General features: G+C 42.8%; 1 protein-coding gene across 7 annotated transcripts in view; it reads left to right on the forward strand.

The window, feature by feature from the left end:
- The window catches only part of LOC105489034 (pleckstrin homology and RhoGEF domain containing G1), a 243,534-nt gene that overhangs the window by 75,517 nt on the left and 153,210 nt on the right, over nucleotides 1-14,807 (forward strand). Inside the window, exon 1 of one of the 7 annotated variants that reach the window (XM_071096608.1) lies at nucleotides 1,098-9,172. The exons of 5 other annotated variants lie outside the window; for them this stretch is intronic. In XM_071096608.1, coding sequence (XP_070952709.1) covers nucleotides 9,094-9,172 — 79 coding nt within the window. In that variant the 5' untranslated portion in view covers nucleotides 1,098-9,093. Of the gene's footprint in view, nucleotides 1-1,097; nucleotides 9,173-14,807 lie in introns of those variants that run through there. One more of the 7 variants, XM_071096609.1, reaches the window with a different exon arrangement.

Below are 14,807 nucleotides of genomic sequence, written 5' to 3' on the forward strand. Positions count from 1 at the left end.
GTTATCAGTTATTATAGACCTACATTTATGGCACCTGGGTTTCACTTTTATTTCAAGTTCCTTAATGCCAGATTACACCTCTAACATTTCTTTCTTTTCTTTTTTTTTTTTTTTTTGCCATGGAGTCTTGCTCTGTCACTCAGGATGGAGTACAGTGGCATGATTTCAGCTCACTGCAACCTCCATCTCCTGGATTCAAGAGATTGTCCTGTCTCAGCCTCCTGAGTAGCTGGGATTACAGACACCTACCACCACGCCTGTCTAATTTTTTTATTTTTAGTAGAGATGGGTTTTGCCATATTGGCCAGGCTGGTTTTGAACTCCTGACCTCAAATAATCTGCCTACTTCAGCCTCCCAAAGTGCTGGGATTGCAGGTGTGAGCCACAATGCCCGGCCACCTCAAACATTTCTGTAAAAAGGCACACACAAATTGCAAACTGCTTGCTATTTGAAAATGTAGTAATACATTCAAAACTTTGGTATGGATTGATGTAGTGGCCTAGCCAAGAAATATTTAATAACCACAGGCAGCATTTTGGGAGCTCACCATATGCCAGCAGACAGTGTAGGGCAAGTTCTTTGCATGAACATGATCATTTCTCCTGTATCACCTATAATAAGAGCTGCTGATTAGTCTTCCTTCCCCCTTTAGTCCCCTCTCTCTTCACACCATTTATTAATCTGCAGATGGGCAAACTTGCATGATTGAGAAGTTTACCTGAAGACACACAGCTCATAAGTGGCAGAACCAGGACTCACACCCAGATCTTTTGTACACCAAAATGCCGTGCCCTCAGCTGTATGCGCTGTCTCCTGTGCATTCCTCACACATGCTCATCCATTCTTGCTTTTTCTCTCACACTTTCTGGATTAGTGGAGAAAGCTGGGCAAAGGGAGATCCTCCCTACAACCTTGTCTTTCAATTCTATTTAGAGGGTCTCTTATCCCCTTCCTAAGATAGTTTTATTTTGGCCTCTTGTCTTTAATGATAAAACTTATTTTTGTTTTTGTTTTTGAGACAGAGTCTCCTTCTGTCGCCCAGGCTGGAGTGCAGAGGTGTGATTGGCTAATTTCTGTATTTTTGGTAGAGATGAGATTTCGCCATGTTGGCCAGGCTGGTCTCAAAACTCCTGACCTCAAGTGATCCACCTGCCTCGGCTTCCCAAAGTGCTGGGATTACAGGCATAAGCCACCACACCTGACCAATAAAAATTATTTTTCCTAGTGGGGGAAAAAGCGTGAGGATTGTTTAAATCTAAGAAGATGAAATTAAGTAGCAAAAAAGAAACTGTATAAACTTTTATTGCAGTTATCATTAAATACCTATAAAAATAGATGAAACAAGTAAAAAGCGAGTAAAAATAGTTACTAATACAAGATATAATTCAAAAGAAAAAATATTCAAGGTTCAGACCACAAGCCATATAATATATATCACAGTGAACTCCCAATAAACTAAAGAATTATAGATTTGCAGTAGCACAGTTTCAGCTGTAAAGAAGAAATCTTTTTTGAAGGAAGAGAAAATTGAAAAGGGCAAAGATGGACATATGTATTGATATGAAGTTTAAAACCTTTTAAAACTAAAACGTAAGAAAGCAACAAAATGGGAAAATATGCACAGCAAAAATTAGAGACTTAATTCATGTGCACACACAATAATTTATATAAATGTGAGCACAATATCAGATTCTAATTGGATAAGTGGTCCAAGGATAAAACCGGCTATTTCACACGAAGGAAAACATATAGGAAACCAAATCTGAAAATAACACTCAACTTAAATACATTTTAAAATGGAAACATTTTACACCTATCAAATAAACAGAAGCCAAAAATCAACAAGGGACAGATTGTGGGGAAACAGGTTATATTCATGCATTACTGTTAATAGTGTAAACTACGTAATCCTTCTGGAGAAAACCTGACAGTATATAATAAGAATGATGACAGTCTTACCCTTTGAACCTGCTGTATCTCTTCCTTCCTGGCAATTTATCCCAATGGTGTCATGAGACAAGAACTTACTGAGTAACTGCAGTGCTAGAAGCTGTGAGAAACGGAGGTGAAAGAGACAGATTCTACCCTGAAGGTGGAGCTGGTGCAACTCAAAGGCACTAACATAATTCACGTTCAAAAATGTCGTCATGGAATTAATTATAATGAGAACAAATACTTAGTGACAGCCTACATATCTAAAAATGGAGAACTCATTATTTTCCGGAATCACCCACCACCCCATAACCAACTCTCTCCCGTTCTTCTATGCATACCCTGAGACTCAATGGCAACGCCAGCCCCCAGGTGCCTTAACCACAAGCTTCAGCCTTTCCCTCCTTCCTCCTTCTCCCAGCCCCATTCAATGAGTTCTCAAACTATAGGCATTCTCCCTGCAAGTGCTTTTATCCAGGCTGCCACCGCCTCTTCCTTAGCAGGTGTCCATGCTTGCATTATTTCTTCCTCTGGTCTGTTTTCCAACTTCATTGAGAGTTGTCTTTTCAAAATGCAGATATGATTGATTATGGTACTCCTCCATTTAAAACATTCAGTCCAAACTCTTTACTGGATATATAAGACCCTATGTGGTCTGGTGCCTACTTACCTCTACAGTCTTGTCTCTTGTTTCTTCCCCTATACACACACACACACACACACACACACACACACACACACCAATTTCTACCCTACTGCATTGCTTGCAGTTCCACTGGATAGGCACCATGGGTCTTTGCACATGGCACTCCCTCTCCTTAAAAGCCTACGCTGGCTTCTCACCCCATCCCATGACTCCAGGCTGGCTGACTCCTATTTATGCCTGTTTGTTCTTCCAGACTTAATTCATATGTCATCCCTTCTAGGGACATCTTCATGATATAGGTCCCTACCTGACACATGCAGACACAAGACTCAGGAGACCCACTTATGTTCACACACCTGATACATACCCCTCATGTAGAATGCTGTCAGTGCTTTGGGAAGTTGAGGCAAGAGGATCACTCAAGGCCCAGCCTGGGCAATATAGCGAGATCCCGTCTCTAAAAAAGAAAAAAAAAACAGTTTAAATTAGCTGGACACAGTGGTGCACACCTGTAGTCCCACCTACTTGGGAGATTGAGGAGGGAGGATCACTTGAGCCTGGGAGTTCAGGGTTACAGTGACCTGTAATTATGCCAGTGTACTCCAGCCTGGGTGACAGAGTGAGACCCTATCTCTAAAATAAATAAATAAGTCAGTACAAATATTATATGATGCATAAAGACAAAATGCAGCAAAAAAAGGTCAATGTGTTCCCTCACTTTTTGTAGCAAAGTGTTTTTTAGTGTTATTTTAATTGATAATAATTGTATATATGGGATACAATGTGATGGTTTGATGCATATATATACATTGTGGAATGATCAAATCAGGCTGTTCTTTGTGGTCAGAACATTTAAAATCCACTCTTTTAGCTCTTTTGAAATCTACGATACGTTATCATTAACTGCAGTCACCATGCTGTGTAATGGATCACCAGAGCCTGTTCCTCCTCTCCCACTGAAACTTCGGACCACTTGATCAACATCTCTCCTTTCCCACCCAGGCCCCTCCACCATAGCTGAGTGTTTTAAAACTATTCCCAATGAATACCTAAATTTAAGCAGTGCCTGAATAGCTTTCATAACTCTACAAAGTGAGCAGGGAGAAATCTAACTCCTTATGCCATTAATATATAAACAGGAATGGTTTCAATAGATCTGTGTTAACTTCAGATGCCCTAGTAAATAGGAGTTTTTATATTAGGTTCAGCCTGAATTACCCATCTTGACCTAATCTAATTGATGTAAATGGTAGGAATTAATTTTGTGCAGGCAGGGATAAAGACTAATCCAGGTCAGTCGGCACCTTGTAATTAATCCATGTACTCTTTAAAATAGAGAAAGAAATGCTGGCACACTCTGTGGCTTAAGGTTCTGCACCAGTCTAATGTAGAGTTCTATCTAAAATTTTATAGGGTTCACATTTCAGGGTTGAATTACAAATAACAAAGCCTTTCCTAAAGTTGGTTATTTCCAATGGCCAAATCTTCAGGTGTTTTTAGGAACTGGTTCTAACCAATCATGAGCAGATGAATATGTGAATGAAAGACAAAATATTTCTAGGTGATTCTTAAATATGATTAGAAAACCTGGGTTTTTATCATATTAAGTTATCACTGATATTACAGTTTTAAAACATGAAATCTCTGAGTATCAATTAATTATAAACTAGAAATCAGCCTTAATTCATTTCCTTTCATTGCTGAGAAAATAAGTAATCTCTGAAAAAACCAACAATATTAATGAGCAATTTTCTATAAAATCAAAATTTTAAACTCTTATTAAATTGTGTGTGTGAGTTAAACTGCCATAACGACTTAAGGTAGCCTTGCCTTGCTTTGATATAGAGGAGAAAATAAATACAGAAATCATGTTTGTAGAATTTTAAAGGTTTGGCATGAGAAAGCTCCATTGCCTTGACTTTTCTAGGTGGCTCTGTTCTTAATAACAGTTTTTAATATAATTCAACCTAGGTTGTAATCATATAATAAGTATTAAGCTACAAAGAGATATTTAGTTATTTGTTAAATTTGTCAAACTTCATGGCTATGTTCAGCAATATAGCATTTCTCAGGGCAGAGAAGATGTGAATATTAAATGTAAGTAAGGGAGAAATACAAGCAGCTCACTTTTCACCAAAGTGTTCTCTTTGAAGAATCCATAAAATAAAGTAGTTATCATAAAGCAGATCATGTTTTCCCATGGGAATGAGTTCATAATTACAGGCTTGCTTCTTTACCTAATTATAAGCAATGGCATACTTTTATAAATTACAACAGCTGTGATAGAAATATCACCCACACTAATTATACCAAAGTCCTCAGGGCCATATAGTTGTTCATTCAGTCATTCAGCAAGCATTCGTTAAGTATGTACTCTGTGCCAGGTGCTGTTTCAGGCTGTGGGAATTTGATGCGGGCAAAAAACACATGCGCTTTCCCCACCACCCCATCAATATACTAAACTAGACCAGTAGGAGAGATGGCTATAAGCCAGATATTCATTGTAAATTATAAATGCCATAAAGGAAAAAAAAATACAGGTAGGCATTGTCATGAGGTGGTGATCACCATGCTGAGATCTGACAGGTGAGCAGGAACTGAGGTGGCGGCAGAAAAGCGATGTAGAGAGACAGTGAGCTCTGGAGGAACTTAGAGATGAGTGACGCATCTGGCATGGTGTGGGAGAGAAGGCCAGTAAGGTCAGCAAGGGGGCCAGGATGGGAACATGTGAGTGCTGGAGGCCAGGTTACATAGAGGTTGTGATCCTTATCCTAGAAGAAATGAAAAGGCATGAAAGAGTTTTCAGCTGATGGGGTAAGGATAGGGTGACATCAGGTCTGCCATTTGAATGATCATGGCACTATAGTTCTGCTCCCCTCCAGAGAATATTTAGTAGAATGTTATACTAGTACAGATGGAAGATGACCACGGTAGAGATGGAGAAAAGGAAGTGACATGCAAGTGAATTAAGAAGTAAAGAAATTGACTAGAGGTAGTAATGATTTGAATGTGTGGAGTGATGGAAAAAAAGGTGGAGAGGATGGCTCTGACATTTCTGGTTGGCAGAACCCCACAAATGATAGTGACATTCCTTGGAAGAAGGCCCAGTTTGGGAGGGAAGTTGTGTTTCATTTTGGGTATATTACATTTCAGTTTCCTGTGAAATCTCAAAGCTCAGCTATCAAATAGTCACTTGGATATACTGGTCTGGTGCTCAGAAGTTTGGGCTGAAAATATAAATGCATCATTGGCTGATCCTGCAAAGGAGATTGAAGAGGGATGTTGGTACAGGGAGGAGGAAAACCAGGATTCTAAGGGGCCATGGTCCCCAAGGGAGGACAGTGCTTAACATGAAAACAGTGGCCAGAAGTATCAGATGCTTCCAAGAAGTTACATGCAGAAGAAACATAAAATACCAGTTGGGTTAAGCAGCATCATATTACAGAGAACTGTTTTGGTTGGGGGGGTGTGTGGTGAAGCAGGAAAGAGACTAGATTGGCATGAGCTGGGGAAGAGATGAAGACAGTGAGTACAGATAGATAACCCATTTGTAGCTTTTACACTTGAAGGAAGAAGAGGGCTACAGCTGGAGGAGGACACACTGAGAATCATGGGAAAGTTGCCTTAGATGGGCAAGTTTGAGCACATTTTCCCACCATTAGGACAGACAGAGACGAGGTGCCCTTGGGAAGTAATGAACATCTCTAGGCAGTAATGCTCATATAGAGTCCAAATTCTATATGAATTTACAAATGCATTTTTGTGGATTAACTTATTTTAGCAGAAACCATACATGCATTGGTGTTTCCACTGCTTTTCTCATATACATGGCCCCCGCAATGCTGAGGGCCGTACAGACAGCATGGGAGTTAGCGAGCGCTCGGGTGAATTCTGTGCAACATCCAGTTCAGAACAATTCAGCCTGGGTAGTGGTTATCACTTTGAGAAAAGAAAGGATAATAGGCCGGGTGTGGTGGCTCATGCCTGTAATCCCAGCACTTTGGGAGGCTGAGGCGGGTGGATCACGAGGTCAAGAGATCGACACCATCCTGACCAACATGGTGAAAACTCGTCTCTACTGAAAATACAAAAAGTAGCTGGGCATGGTGGTGTGCACCTATAGTCCCAGCTGCTTGGGAAACTGAGACAGAGGAATCACTTGGACCCAGGAGGCAGAGGTGGCAGTGAGCCAAGATCATGCCACTGCCTGGTGACAGAGGGTGACTCCATCTCAACAAAAAAAAGAAAAAGAAAAAGAAAAAAGAAAGGATAATAGTGGATCATCTTTTTTTTATTTCCCGTCTTTAAAAAAGAGTTGTAGAATTTCCTCCATGTTCTTTGTATTGAGAATTCTATATACACAGATGGTTCTGCATCCTCCAAATTTAGAAAACCTTTTTTCCCCATCCCCTGGAGTCGTTAGCTTTGCACAGCTATCCTTCCCTAAATGCAGCCTGGAGCAGAGTCCCGGTGGTGTCTGAGAGAACCCAGCAATCCAGAGCCAACTTGAGGCCCTGTAGTTCAGGGAGACCTTGAAACCTGTGAATGAGCTTCCTGAACCCAAACTTTGCCGATCCTCAGTTTCTTTTTGGCCTTGAGTACAGAACGGAATTTGCAGCAGTTGATGAAGTACGGCTGAATGGGCCAGGCAGTGGTCCTTTAAAGCTAAACCCCATTCTATAGTGTGCACAGAGCATGCTGCTTTGCAATATGGCTCCACCCTTGATGCTAAAAAAACCTATTAACATAAAGACTCTGCTTTTCCTACAGTTGACTCTGCCTCAGTACATCTGGTGAGCAGCAAGCCTGATGCCTGCTCCCTAAGTCCCCCCTTCCCCCACAGTTAGGCTAAGACCACCTTGCTGAAGCCATGCAGCTTCTGTGCATGGTGAGGCCTGAGCCTGCATGTCCGGACCTCGTGCTGGCAGGCCCAGCGACACTCCAGAAAGAGCCACCACCTGTGGCAAAGTTGTCAGCAGCTGAGTCAGCTGCCAAAGTAAAAAGTGCACTAAAGCTGCTTACCAGGCCACGATAAAGGCCACCTGCAAGACTGCAGAAGCGAACTGTGGCACAAAACACCGTGCTGTGAGTGGCCACATGAGAAACCAGTGGGCCCACACCCACCGTGCTGCATCTGTCAGAAGCCACCATCTCTGAGGATCATTTTGTTTCTCAAGTGCCATGTCCCTGAGCCAGTCCACCAGACATGAAGGCTTGGGGAAAAGGCAGTGAAGACCCTCGTCACCCAGCCAGGTTCTGCCCAATTTGAGAATTTGAAACCAAGCGGGAAGGCAGAGGAAGACTAGAAATTCTCACCTTTATTGCTAATAAGCTGACATTGGAGATTATGTCTCATGTCTGGGCCTGTAGGTATCTTAGTTAGTACCGAACTCAGAATCAGAATCTTGCTAGGCGACAGGCGGACCTGAGCAGCCCTTCACACACAGGAGCAGACGTTGCACCTGCAAGGGGGAGGCAAAGCGGGTGCTACTGGTGGGCAGCTCTGTGCCCTGAAAGCAGGAGTGCAGCCGATCATGCCTGCCCAGTTTTCCCTTCCTATGCATGCCAGTCTAATTCCTGAGTCCTGCCCCCAAGAGAGGCATTTGGGGGTTAAAGAGAGACCAGGAGCTCCTGGAGGACCACCCAGATGGAGAGAACATCAGGAGTGAGGTTGAAACATGCCACACACAGCCCCACCCTCACCCCATGACTCCTCCCTGACATTATAGTAGGAGGTCAAGTATTTGCTACAGAGTTGGATAGCGTACTTAATGCTGATGGCTTTGTGCGCATCTTAACAGTTGACAACAACATCATCACAGCTTGACACACATTACTTCAATTAGCATGCGTTCTGTGTGCTCAGAACCACATTAGGCCCTAAGAGACTCCAGAGAAACACATGGCCCAATTCAGCCTCATCCTCTGTAGAGGGCAGATGGGGACAGTATTTATGTTTATGAAATTTAGAGGATAGTTGTCAATTTATCACGATAGGACATTAGCAACAAACACCCATGAATGAAAGTTTGTTGTGAGCCATGCTGGCCTTTAAACAGCCTTCAGGATGATTCTGGTTTTCTAGATGTGTTTCCTTTCTCAGTGTGTCCCTCTTCATGAGAGGAGAGGGGTTGTATATTACAATAAGACAGGTTTGGGAGGGAAATGACTTCATGGGCTCAGTGTTGAGCTGCTTCCCTTTGCATCTCGGGGGAAGGTGTGGTTCACCCACAGCAGGTCCGGTGAAGGAAGCATGTGTGTGTTTGTGGAAGGGTGGCGCTGACCTCCCAGGCAGGACATTACCCTTCTTCCTCTTCCTGACCACGTTCCCACTGCAGTCACGGTCATCGCTCAGCTTCCTGTTGGGGAAAACCTTGGATACTGTGCACCCACCTGCTATAACTGGCAAACTAAGGATGACAGAGTGTTCAATGATGCTGTTCAACTTGAACCCTGAGTTGACGCACGGACCGCTCTGCGCTAGTATCCAGGGCATAGGACGTCTGAAGGAAAGATGGAGCCGTTCTTGGTGGGGCGGAAGAGGCAGGAAACTGTTGCTTGGACAAATCGTATTCTGGGCCAGAGCATCACAGGCGAGTGAAATATGGGAATATTGAGGGGGCCTGGGGTGGAGGTAAGATGAGGCGATCCTATGGTATGGCACCTGCAGCCAGGGTGGTGGCAGGGGCAGTGGCAAGCAGTGGGTTTCATGGAAGGATAAAAGTATCAGGCAGCGTCCTCGGGTGGAGACCACGGGTAGATGTCCCTGGCCTCCGGGACTCTCTTCACCCAGCAATCTATGTGCTGGGTACATACGCTATACTGGGCACAAAGAAGGCTGTGATCCATGACTTTCAGAAGCCCTCAGGCTAGTAAATTGGCATCTTCATACTATCCTTGGATCAGATCCAGGCTGACAATGTGAGCAAATGTGGAAAGTTTTAGAAAGTGCAGGCTCCCTGGCACTATCTTAGACCTCATAGAACAGCCATTTCAGAGCAAGTCCTGGGAATCTGCATCCCCTTAAGTGCCCCCTGAGGCTTGGGGATAGATAATTGCATGAGACAAACTCTAACAAGTAAATCATCTCAACAGAGTGCGAAAAGTACTGTGATTGGCTGTTCAGGGAATGACGAATGCACAAAGGAGGTTCCCCTAGGTGGGAAATTCAGGTGTGGGGTTGGGGAGTTGTATTTGAAATTTCAACCAGCTCCATCCACCTACTTTCTCACATACCTCCATATCCTGTCTGGTGGCTGATGGCAGCAGCTGTGCAGGGGTCTCAGTGTCTGAATTTGGGCAGTTTGCTGTGCTTCCGAAACAGTTCTGGCCTACCTGTGTCTCCCCTTGGACTTCTGATTGGCCCATGAGGGTTGGGGATTTTTCGATCTGTGGCAGCAGTAATGATCGAGGCCTCCAAGAAGAGCGCCATTTGGAGGGTGTTAATAGATTTTTGATAGCCTCAATACTGCGTCCTTTAGATGTGTTTCTTTTCTCAGTGTGTCCCTTTTCATGGCGCAGGCAGGGGGTGTATCTTATAATCAGACAGGTTTCTGGGGGAAATGACTTCATGAGCTCGCTGCTGAGCTGCTTCCCTTTGCATCTCCGGGAAAGGCGTGGTTCACCCGCAGCAGGTCCGGTTAAGGAAGCACGTGTGTGCGTTCAGCATTGCTGCGTTTTCCCTGCCACCTCACCCTAAGGATGGGGTCAAAGTTGCCTTCTGCTTGTCTTGATAGAGGCTCTCTTCAACTCCCTACCACTCCCAATTCTCAGCCCACGCAGTCTCCTACCGTGGAACACGAAGTTCCAAAGAGATGGTTCCAGGTGAATGCACAGCTGTGTTCCCGCCTCCTGATCCTGTCTCCAGTGAGTGACACTGGGTCATTCCTCAAGATCTCTCCTTAACCCCTTCTTCCAAGACAAGACCAAACCCCACACTTGAGCACTGGGCTCCCCTGCTCTCTTCCCTGATGCCACCCTACTCCCACAGGGCCTGACCCCAGCAGAAGACAGCTTCAGCCTGTCTTATTGACTCTGGGTGTGACAGGAACAGAGATTTTGAAGGCCTCTTTGCCCTTTTCCCTAGAGAGTAGGTGGCTTTGTCCCTGAGCAGCTCTCCCCGGAACCCATCAGAGCCCAGCTCAGCCCTCTGTGGCAGAAGGAGCTGCCCGTGGAAAAGGAATCCCACTCCAGTGAGGAAGGAGAAGCAACCCACAAGGAGGCCCAGGACACATGCCTCTCATCAAGGGCTGCCCCTCCGAGATGGTGCGGCAGGAATCCCACCCTGAGATTGGAGTATGGAGAGAATAGAGCCAATAGCTTCCTACTCTTCTACCATTTTAAAATCCCATCCTGCATTTTGACTTTGCCTCTGATCACAGTGATACCAAAGGTTTTCTGAATTTTGGAAAGGTCAAAATAATAAGGTAAATGTCAACAAAATGAGTATGTGAGGTGTGTATCCTTGAAATACTCTTTGTTTGGTAAATTGTAGTTTTATTTAAATGTGATCAGTTTTAGGTGATTCGGGAAATTTGCCCACCTCCTGCAGAAACTATCTTGATCTTATTAAATTAAATAAGATGTAACTAGGGAAGGGGAGAAAAAGAGTGAAATCAGGCATGGATCATTCCATCTGTATAACCCATAAAAGTCATAACAACAGTAAACAATACCAAAACCTCTCAGGCGGCCTACAGCTAATTCAATCTCAACTTCTACCACCTAGGCTGAATGACAAGGGAGTCTAGAACTTTCTAGAGCTACTTGCTCCTCCCCCTGCTTTACTGCAGTCATTGGTCACTGCCCAGTGTGCCCCTGGCACCTGACCAGTAGGGGGCACATGTGAGCAGCGTCCTATATGAGCGCAGCACAGGCACCAGCTGGTCAGGATGAGGCACCTCTACCTGGGCTCCGTAGGAGAGCTAACTAGGTCATTGGATTCGATTCATCTTTTTAAAGTCTTTGTGATGTACTTGATTGGGATTTCTATTAAATCTCTTAACCAACTTTCCTCATTCTCAAATGCCAGTGTAATTCTGTGAACACTCCAAACATTAGAAATACTTTTCTTATATTGTAAACAAATTCTGTTTATGTAGAAGATGGTTCTCTTTGCAAAAACAATTGCCTGAAAGCTCTTCCAATTTAGCAAGGAACATAGTCTGAGAAAAGAGAAATAGGTATGCAGTTACATACCCCACCTCAGCCCTCCCACACATGGTCATTTTTGCTTGTTGAAAAATTAGACTTTAAGTAAAAAAAGAAGCATCAAAAATGATCCCTCATATAAAGGAGACTGTGCTTTTATAATATTGGCCATTCTTTTCAGTTGATTGACTTTATTCCTATTCTTCATTTTTATTTTTGCTGTTGTCTGTTTTTCTCTTGTCTCACCTTCCAAGCTTTCTTTCCCTGAGCCTCCCGAGGGAGGTCTGACAACGCAAGAAGGATGAGAATGTGGGCGGGAGATGAGGGTGGGAGGAACTGCCCAGACCTGTCAGGCTTGGGTGTAGCACCTGCAAGAACATGATTCTCCTGTGGTGACAGCCTGACCGGGCCCCCCCACCCACCAAGGCAGGACCACGGCGACCCGGGGAGCATGCTGCCAGCAGCCATGGTGGGGGCTCTGGTCAGAGGATGGAGGAATCGAAGCTCTCCTCGAAGGGCTGAGTCAAAACTTCTTATCCCACCGAGCCAAGATGGAATTCCAATTCAGGGTATGTTTGACACCTGGATGTGGCTGTGTGGCCCTTTGTAAAGGGTTCAGAGGGTGATCATGGGCTTATAAGCTTTTCTCCACCTTCAAATGGAATTGACAAATCCAGAATCTGTTTTTCTTCTCAGGTTATCATAAATTGTGACTAATTTTACTTGTGGGAGGTCTATTTTCCTTTCCTATCAGACTTCAGTAGTCACATAGTAGAAGATTATTACTACTTTCTTTTTTTCCAGAGCTGTTATTTTAAGATGGAATTCTTGTTCTGCGGTATTTGTGTTTGCCTAGTGGGATAAAAAGGGTGTACTGGCTTTTGGCAAATTTTAGTCTAAATCACATCACTTTATTATGTCTGGAATGGGAGATGGGGAGAGTACTTAATTTCTGGTTTTTCCCAGTAATTCTTTTTATTTTCTGTTTTGTTACTATTGTTTTGAGGCAGCAATAGAACTAGTGACAAAAATGTAGCTTTCTTGTTAACTTAGTTCAAAGGGTTATTATGGCCTTTTTCTGAAATAAATTTTCATTAGAATGAAATACTTTGGAAATACCTGACCTCGTTCTTTTCTGTCTGGACCTTGGACTCCTTAATGGTACTTACTAGAAGGGAGCTCTTTGGTCTTGCCGATGATCAACCCATGGGAGGAACACAGTGCCAGCTGAGGAAGCAAGTCTGAGCCCAGAAGTCATAGACTCCCAGGGGCTGTCGGAGCTGGCCTGCTGCCCCTCCATGCTCTCCTCTGACCCCACGCCCTGAGAGTTTCCTAGGGAGTAAACACAAGTGTTGTTGCCTTTCAACAAATATGTATTGCAAGCAAATATATACCACATTTTTTTAGGCAGTGACATGCTCTGATCTATAGCTAATCTACTTTTAAGAGGTGTAAAAAACAAATGTTATCATCTGTTTTGTTTGGACAGTGGTTTCCAGCCATACTTTTCAGGCTCACTATATTCAAGAAGAGTCCAGCCAAGAAACTCTTTTGAAAATAGCCTGATAAGTATTCATTGCAAGGTAGTATATTTGTCATTTAACCAGGTATCCTAAAGAGACAAGGCTGTTCTATGTTCTAAACTGCCAAAAGACGAGTGATTATTTGTAAAACCTAGGCATTCAGTAAGAAGTGCAAATCACAGTATTTAAAAAATTAATCACCTGATTTTGATCCTTTGCTTCTCAGATGAGAAAACAGAGCCCAGGGAAGTTGATTATTGAACTTCAGGCACCACAACCAATGAAGTGGCAAAGCAGGCCTGGAATCACATGTCCCAGACTCTTAATCTTACATTTTCTTTTCTTTTTTATTTTTTTATTTTTTTATTTTTTGAGATGAAGTCTCACTTTGTCACCTAGGCTGGAGTGCAGTGGTGTGATCTTGGCTCACTGCAACCTCCACCTCCCGGGTGCAAGTGATTCTCATACCTCAGCCTCCTGAGTAGCTGGGATTACAGGCACGCTCCACCATGCCCAGCTAATTTTTGTATTTTTGGTAGAGACAGGGCTTCACCATATTGGCCAGGCTAGTGTTGAACTCCTGACCTCAGACGACCCACCTGCCTTGAACTCCCAAAGAGGCCTTCTCTCTTTGGGATTACAGGCATAAGCCACCAAGCCCAACCATTTAGTCTAACATTTTCTCTCTTATCTCATACTCTCCTGAAAAATTTGACAAATTTCTGTAACAATATCCAGAGCTTTGCAAAGTAACAAAGTAAAAACAGTAAAAACTATGCTAACATGTAAAAGATTTTTTAAAAAACAGTGTATTGAGATATAATTCACACAATTTACCATTTAAAGTGTACAATTCAATGGTTTTTAGTATATTACATTATTTACTTTTTAAGGTGTGGTAAAATATATATAACATAAAATTTGCTATTTTAGCCATTTTAAATGTACAATTCAGTGGCATTATATTCACAATGTTATGCAACCATCACCAGTATTTTTATAATTTTTTATCACCCCAAACGAAAATTCTGTAACCAATAAGCAGTAACTCTGTTCTCCTCTTGTCCTGTCTTTAATAACTTCTAATCTATTTTCTGTCTCTATGAATTTGCCCATTTTCCTCTGGGAATTTACTAGATATTTTGTATGAGTGGAATTATCTAATATTTATCCTTTTCTGTTTGACTTTTTTCACTCAGTATTTTCAAGACCCATCCATATCGGAAGTTCATTTCTTATGACTAATGAAATGGTCTGTTCTAATTCCCTTTTATTTCATTCTCTCTCCTTTTAATACACTTTAATTTCCAACCTGGTCATGAAATCCTTTAAGTATTTTTCAATCTATTGGTATTTTTATATTTAAGTTATTTAAATACAACTTAAGTGTGAAGAGACTCTTAGGATGGTATTTATTTTCAGTTAGTTCTTTAAAGGCAGGAGCCATATGTTAATCTTTGTTAAAAAAATATTTTTGTCTCAACAATCAGTCCAGGCCCTGGCATAGAATAAATACTTAACAAATTTATCCTGAGATGGACAGATGGATGATTCT

This window comes from Macaca nemestrina, chromosome 5 (assembly GCF_043159975.1).
Source record: "Macaca nemestrina isolate mMacNem1 chromosome 5, mMacNem.hap1, whole genome shotgun sequence".
Lineage (NCBI taxonomy): Eukaryota > Metazoa > Chordata > Mammalia > Primates > Cercopithecidae > Macaca > Macaca nemestrina.